Below are 8,300 nucleotides of genomic sequence, written 5' to 3' on the forward strand. Positions count from 1 at the left end.
GAAGGCTACATCACAACCAAGATGATTCCATTTTCTTATCCACAGACTTTTAAGCTACTTGCAATTTCACTGTGACAAAGCGATATGATAGATTTGTAGTTATTAATCCAAAGAAAGGTTGACTTGATGGGCCATAGTGCTATAGGGGTAATAAAATGGCATTTAGAGTTTGCTGTTGTTTGGTGTGGGGGAAGTGGAACACAACTTTGAATTAATGCTTATAAAAGACTTGTTTTGGTGAAAGATTAGTATTTGAAGACACACCCACCTCCTGCCCAGGCTGAGTTCCTGCATGATGGAGACTGTTTATGTACACTTTGTCAATATTTGTTGGGGGATATTAGGGTATGCTTCATTTCAGAATGAATGACACAGTGACTAAACTCCTGTATTGTGGGGAAGCAAGCTTGATTTCCCCACTGAACGAAAGCTGATAAATACGGAGGAAGAGACTTTGAGGAAAAAGAATTAGGGACAGATATTTTTTATTTGAATGGAGAGACTCACATCATAGGACCTTACTCTTTTGGTAAAAATAGAAGGCCAGTTACTAACTGAGTGACATGGGAAATAAAAGTGAGAAAAAAAAAAAAAAAGATCGAGTTGTATACACGTGAGTTATATTGAAAAGAATATTGGAAGAACAGAAAAGGTCTCATTGACATAAAGGTCTCAGAGACACCCCCCCCCCCCCCAAGTGCTCCTGATACAGTGCCCAACTACCTTTGTATCTATGGAAAGCCTCAGAGGACACTGCTAGCATGCAACTCTTCAAACCTGCTTCTCTTGATCCCCAAGTCTGGTGCCCATCTAATGAAATGCCACTTGGGTAGACGATAGCTCAGAGGTTAAATGGTTGATCTGTTTTTTTTGTTTTGTTTTGTTTTTTTGTTTTTGTTGTTGTTGTTGTTGTTGTTTTTCCAGAGAACCTGAGTTCGACTCCCAGGACCTGTGTTGGGTGGCTCACAGCCACCTGTAGCTCCAGCTCCAGGGGATCCTGACACCTCTGGTCTCTGAAGGTACCTGCACTTGTACACATATTTAAACACATACATAATTTAAAGAAATAAAAAAAAGTCTTAGGAAGGAAGGTAGCATTACCTGGGGGATATAGAAGAGTCCCAGCAGGTTGGCTACCGCTGTGGAGACCCCGGAGCCGGTTGCCCCCACCACTGCAATGGTCGAAGGGATATGCTCAGAGCAGTTGCAGAACTCGTCCAGGTTCAAAGAATCGATTTTGTTCTGGGCAACAAAACTCAAGGTGGCCTCCAGCGCCTTGGAGACGGTGTTACAGGTGTCGAATATCCTATATCCCAGCGTCATGTTGGGAAGAAGGGCGGGGCTACTGTTTATCTCCTCTATGGCAAATATCATGGCTTGTAACCATCGGAATCCACGGAAGTTATACCTGGAAGAAAGACACAGACGTGGTAGGAGACCTGTTGGCGTGAGTACTGTCAGAGCTGGGCTTGAATCTTGGCTCTAATACCCTTCAGTTTTGTGATGTGCCCTTTGAGGTTCAAGGTCCTCCGTGTAAAAACAGGAACAGTACTTTCCTATTGGGCTGCCTTTAAAGATGTCATGAGATAGGTAAAATTCTCAGCACAGTGCATTCCCTTTGAATTAGCGAACAAAACTGAAAAGGACTATTATTGGCATTTAGTTGTATAATTTATAGCTGCAATCTGTGGCATAAACTTTGCAGTAGCTGGTGTGAAGATGTGAACGTAAGGCATGACGGGTGCAGAAGTGCATGCCTGTGTGGTGTATAATTATCAAGCTTGAGTGGGAAGGTTGTGAGTTTGAGGCCAGTTCTGGGCTACATAGGAAGTCCCCCAGCGCCCCACCCCCAAAGCACAAGAGGACTGTAAATAGATGAAGATATTAATATGTGGGGACCCAAAAATAACCTCATATTTGCAGATTTGTCACAAATTTAGACTGTGACATTCCTGGAGGTTAAAGCAGAAAGTGAAGTGATTCTTTTGTAGATAAATATCAAGTATTTGAAGAACAGAAGGAATAGGAGATGCCTTAAGAGTTCTATACATTGAGCTAATTTATAATTTTTACTTTTAAAAAATGACCATTGCTGCTTTTAAAAGAACATTATTGTAAATTAAAAAAATCAAATAAATCAACAAAGAAGTAATGTCAGTTTTCTTTCTCCCTGGCTTGGGAGAGTGAAGGCTTGGGTAAATGTGCTGACTCAGCAAATCGGTCAGGCAGAAAAGCAGTCATCAGAGACAGGCTCCTCCTCCTCTGTGTTGTGAGCCCAACTGGAACTCAGTGACAGGAGAAATATGGCCCATTGTATTCTACCGTATGGTAAGGTTTTTAGAGTTCTTGGTCTAACCTTGGATGTAAAAAATTTCCATATCACTTCATGTTTCTTTCGACACATAGTTACTTCTTTCCAATTTGTAAGATTATCAGGAGATACTAGATTACTTTTTAAATATTAATTAAATATTATTTTTATAAAAACCACTGCTAAACTGGTTCTGCTATCGTTAACACATTTTCAGGGCAAGCATTTTGTTAGTTTGCAAGGCTGTTCCATTAGGAGCAACACGGGCAGCACTTGTCCACGTGGGTTGTATGAAGATAAGGTCAACTTTGATGCAATCCTACAGTTAGTTTCATGAGAAAAAAATGTCCCTGGCTGTCCTTATGGCATGATCAGAAATCCAGTTTTCTTGGGATAATGTTGACCTTTACTTTTCCTTTTCCAGCTACCATGAAGCTCAAGGTGAAGGCTGGCTTCCTTCTAGAAGCTGAGGGGTGCGGAAGGAAAGAATATTCTCTGAGAAGCAGAGACATATGTGAGGTGATTTCATGGCCTCTTAGCTGTCTCCTGCCTAAGTAAGGTGACTCTGCTAACCACATCCTGCTATGGAGGTGTCTGTGGCTGGATGCCACATCCTAAAGGCGTCACGATCAAGGAGGGAGTATCAGGTGGGGGACAAGCAGAATAGTGAGGGGTTAAAAAGTCACACAGGACAGAAACTGATAAGAAAACTGAGACTATTGGCTTGGAGAAGAAAATATTTAGAGGGACATGTTAGCTTCCTTCTGGTGTCCTGAGAGGCCATGGGATAACTAAGTATTCTATGATGTTCCATCTGTGCCAGGTATGATCCCTGTATGTGACAGAGTGAAGTGTGGATTGTGTCAGGGAGTAGGGCACCGGAAGGGGTTTAGCTTCTTATGTGAAGGACATTTAACAGAAAGAGTTTCAAAATATAGTGGGCTGTATTTGGAACATGCTTGCTTGGGTCTTAGAGGCCACCCTGCTTCTTTCTACTCTAAATTCCTTTATTAAGAGGAACAACACCAGCGGGGCAAAGCAGCCACGCCCCAGGCCACGGGAGCACATAGGTCAAAGAGAACTTTACTACAACCGTTTACAAGCTAAAATGAACTTCTGTCTATACCTGTTTAATTAATCAATTGGTGAATGGATAAATTAATTAATATTGCAGCATTGAAGATTAAATGCAGCACATTATAAGAAGAGCTATACTCTAGGCTAAGTACCCAGCTTTCTTTCTTTCTTTCTTTCTTTCTTTCTTTCTTTCTTTCTTTCTTTCTTTCTTTCTTTCTTTCCTATCTGTGTTTGGAGACAAGGTCTTACTTCTGAAGCAGGGTCTTGGTGTATAACCTGGAACTCTGAATCCTTCTGAGGCCATGTTGGAGTTGCAGGATGTACCACCCTGCTCAGCTCAACTCTCTCTTGGTCTTGAATTGAGCAACACTACTGCCAGATGCTGACACCACATGAACAACGATGCTCTAGCTACCAAATTACTGGCCCTCGACAGGCCTGGTGTTTTCCGTACCATACCCTTGCTCTTTTGCTTTTTGGGAAAAGCATGTTTTAGGGAAAGCAAAGAAGGGATCAATAAGCTTTAGCATGATAACCAGTTGTTTTGAAAAAGAGAGAAAAGATTTTTAATGTTCCTTTGGGTCCCATGTAGCTTTTTCTCTAACTATCCAGGGATGCAGATATTCTCCATTCAGCCTTCCCTTACCTAATGCACTCCACAGACTCCGGTCTTGACTTCAGATCTTGATCTTTGGCTGCTACTCCAAAATGGATAGGAAAGAGACCCCCTAGGATAATGTCCCCTTTCTTTTGGGCTCGCTGGTCGGGCCCATAGGCAGAGGAGTGCCAGGCAAGAGCCAAGAGGGCCAAACAGCAGCTGTAGGATGCCATGGCTCTGCCTTCTCTCCAGGGGATAGTTAAAAGTGTTAGTGGTTTGGGGGCCTGAGAACTCCACGCCCCTCAGTGTGGTTCACGCCTTCTGATGGGGATACATGTCTACAGAGTGGTTAATGACAGAACAGAAGTGATGGCCTTTGGGTCTCCATTTCTGCCTTCTCCATTGCAGAGGTGGAGGGTGGCTGGTCCTTGAGTCCTGAGAAGCGACATCACGTAGAGACTTCCAGAGAAGTTTTCTAAGAGAAAAAAGACAAAGTGGATTCAGCTAAACCTATGTTCCATTTTAATACTATGACAGAGGTAGCTCAGAATTTCCATTTAGAGGGGTCGAGGAGTAGCAGATTGAGAAGCATGGCGCAGAATCACGTTTTTACAGTACTACATGTAAGATATAGAAAACTTCTGTCTCATATAGTCTCATATATTTCGGAAGGATGGGATCCAATTCTGAGAGGCCACATTCTAAAGAGGCCTGCTCTGTGGCTGCTGCCTGTAAACCACTCATCACATGAATGGTGTATGGAAGTGTCCCAGAAGTAGCAGCCCCTTCAGTTAAAATACTAATAGTGCTTTACTCACCCATATACTCCTACAGAAAACACAGGACAAGTTTCATTTAAGGTTAAATCTGACTTCAAACCAAGCAAAAGAAGATCATTTATTTTGATAGCCCCCTCCCTGTTTACTGAAGGTCTGTATTTCCAGTTTGTAATGTAATGGTTTACAAGGCTTTTATGAACATTTTATATAAAATGTAGTATCTTAAATGATGGGTTGCAACATAGTGGGCCATGCAACTGAATCTAAGGGATTCTGGAAATTTTGACAAGGGCCAGCAAGATGGCTCTATGAGTAAAAGGTCACCAAGCTGATGACCTGAGGATCTGAGTCCAATTCCTGAAAGGGGAGAAGGGACTCTTAAACATTGTCCTTTGATCTTAATATGTGCCCAGTGGCAAACACTACCCCTAACCTCCCCCCCCAATGCAAATTTAAAAGGAAAAAATGGCAACATTAAAGGTTTTCTGAAGAAACATTGACTACACCTTAATTCTAAATCAAATGCATGATGAATCTGAGGTGCTTCTGGCAGTGCTTAGCCAGGTGGCATCATGTGATTTTACCACCGCCTTGGTTCTGAGCACACATGTACCTTGGCACTAGCCTGACATCATGCTGGGTGACAAATAATGCTTCTGGAAATGCCTTAGCTTGGATTTAAGACAATTGTAGGTGTGAACTGCAGTGTTTTATTGAACATACGAAGTTTTCTGCTCTTAAACAAACTTAATGACTTAGTTATAGAAAGCAGAGATTTTCTATTTCTCTGTTGCCATTCCTTGCCATGTGTTGAAACATTGTATTTTCAGATTGTATTACCTCAGAAGGCTTGATTTTTCAACATTGTCATTTGAGGTGCTGATTTGAATGTTTTGAAAAAGTTAAAACCATTCAGTGGATTTTGGCTTGGGACTGGGACAGGGACAGAGTTTCAGCAATTTCTGAGATGGTCCTAATCAGAATTCTGCCATTTTGTACTACATAGTTATATGAAGTGACATCTTCAGCATTGACAATTACAAATCAGATATCAACGAATTCCTGACAATGTTGAAGATGAGGCAAAAATTTTAGCTAAGATTTATTTACGCAAACATGAACAAGTACATTCAAATAAGTATGCAAATTTGCTGTTGTCTTTAATAAATGTTAAAATTATAAGTATAATAAATGTCCTACAGTGTTTTTTCCTTTTCTTTTCTTTCTTTCTTTTTTTAATACAAGGACTCTCTGTAGGCCTAGCTGGTCTGAAGCTCTCTATGTAGACCAGGCTAGCCTCAATCTCTCTGAGATCCACCTTCCTCCTCCTAAGTGCTGGGATCATAGGCGTGCACTACTGTGCCTGGCTCCCAGTCAGCTTTAATTGTCAACTTGACACAGCCTAGAGTTATTTAAGAAAAAAGTCTTGTTTTAGTAATTGTCTATATAATGTTTCCCTGTGGGCATATCTTTGAGAGATTGTCTTTTATTGATCAATACAGGATGGCCTAGGCGCCTGTGAATGGCACAGTTCTTAGGTTGGTGGTCCTGGGCTGTACAGCAAAGCTGGCTAATTATGAGCCTGCAAAGGAGCCAGTGTGCAGCACTTTCCTGCTTCCTGGCCTTGGTCTCCCTCAGTGAAGTACTTTGATCTTCTAATGAAAAACGAAATAGAACCTTTCGTCTGGAGACCATTCCACCTGGGTATCCATCCCATGTGCAGTCACCAAAGATAGACACTGAGGTGGATGTCAGGAAGTGCATGCTGACAGGAGCCTGATATGGCTGTCTCCTTAGAGGTCTGCCAGAGTCTGACATACCCAGAGGCAGATGCGCACAGCTGACCATTGAACTGATCAAGGGTTCCCAATGGAGGAGTTAGAGAGAAGAATGAAGGAGCTAAAAGGGTTTGTGGCCCCATGGGGAGAGCAACAATACCAACCAACCAGAGCTCCCATGGTCTGTGCTGACAAGAACCTGATATAGCTGTCTCCTTAGAGGTCTCCCAGAGACTGACACATTCAGAGGATGATGCTCACAGCTAACCACTGATCTGATCAAGGGTTTCCCAATGGGTAAGTTAGAGAGAAGACTGAAGGAGCAGAAAGGGTTTGTGACCCCATGAGGAAAGCAACAATACCAAACAACCAGAGCCCGCCAGGGTCTAAACCACCAGCTTGGGAGCACATAGGAAGGACCCATGGCTCCAGCTGTATATGTAGGGGAGAATGGCCTTGTCGACCATAGGTGGGAGAGGGTCCCATGAAGGCTGAACACTGAGTCGGGGGGAATTTGAGGGTGGGGAGGTGGGAGTAGGGGGTAGGTGGGGGCACATCCTCATAAAAGCAGGGGATGGGATAAGGGGTTCCTGGGTGGTGGGGGAAATGGGGTAAGGGGATAAAATTTGAAATGTAAATATAATATCCAATAAAAAAAGGAAAAAGAAAAAAATAAATAAAGTTTTATCCAGCCATAAACAAGAAGAAAATCATATCATTTGAATGAAAATGGTTCCATTGGAGATCATCACTATTAATAAAGGGGGACACACAAAACAAGTTCTGCCTGTTGGTACTTACGAGCAAAATCCAGATTTAAATATATGTATACATGCATAAAAGGGGAAGGGAGGATGACTATAATTTGGGACAAGGAAGGGGACAGTAAGAGGAAAAGGGAGGACAAGATTTGCTAACAGGTGAATGTGAACAAAGTAGGTTAAAGTACATGTATGCAAATGTCATATGATGTTCATCATTTGTAAACTGAATAACATTAATAAAAAAGCAAACATACTCTAAAAATAAGAAACAAATAAAACCTTTCTTCTTTTAAGCCTCTCTCTCTCTTTCTTTCTCTCTTTCTCTCTTCCTTTCCCTCTCTCGTCTCTCTTTCTCTGTCTCTGTCTCTCTCTGTCTCTTGGTCTCTCTCTCCCTCTGTGTGTGTGTGTATTTCTCCCTCCTTCCCTATTCCCTCCCTCCCTCCTCTGTCTCTCTTTCAAGACAGAGTCTTACTGTGTAGCTCTGGCTATCTGGAACTCGCTCTGTAGACCATGCTGGCCTCAAACTCAAAGATCACCTGCCTCTTCTTCCTGAATGCTGGGACTAAAGGCATGCACTAGCACAACCTGCCTCTCTAAGCTACTTTTAGTCAGATTTTTTTTAAGTAGCAGTAATAGAATAAAACTAGAACAGTAAATAATTGCTTTAGATACATTCCTTTCCGATTCATTATCAGTAAAGATTTTATTTGTGTGACAAATTTATTTATTTTTTAAATAAATAAATAAATAATTTATTATTTAAATAAATTATTTAAATTTATTTTATTTGTCTGTACACCTAAAGCCATATCAATTTGTTTTTCAGGAAAAAAAAAGTAGGGACAAGTGAAAAGATGTAAGAAGCCCCAGGGTGAAGGATTCTGGTAAATTATTGATCAACCACCGGCTCTGAGGAAGCCTTTCTGCTGTAACCTTATCAGCCTGCTAAGACCTCTGAGTCCATCCCACATCCCAGATCCCAGATATCTCCTG

The 8,300-nt window shown here is 41.8% G+C and overlaps 1 protein-coding gene across 1 annotated transcript in view; it reads right to left on the reverse strand.

Moving 5' to 3' along the window:
- The window catches only part of Casr (calcium sensing receptor), a 28,200-nt gene extending 23,746 nt beyond the window's left edge, over positions 1 to 4,454 (reverse strand). The window contains exons 1-2 of the mRNA XM_034515452.2: positions 4,035 to 4,454; positions 1,102 to 1,408 (exon numbers count right to left, since the gene is read on the reverse strand). Coding sequence (XP_034371343.1) covers positions 1,102 to 1,408; positions 4,035 to 4,219 — 492 coding nt within the window. The 5' untranslated portion in view covers positions 4,220 to 4,454. The remainder of the gene's footprint in view (positions 1 to 1,101; positions 1,409 to 4,034) is intronic.
- Positions 4,455 to 8,300: the final 3,846 nt, after the last annotated feature.

The sequence above is a fragment of the Arvicanthis niloticus genome, chromosome 12 (assembly GCF_011762505.2).
Source record: "Arvicanthis niloticus isolate mArvNil1 chromosome 12, mArvNil1.pat.X, whole genome shotgun sequence".
Taxonomy (NCBI): Eukaryota; Metazoa; Chordata; class Mammalia; order Rodentia; family Muridae; genus Arvicanthis; species Arvicanthis niloticus.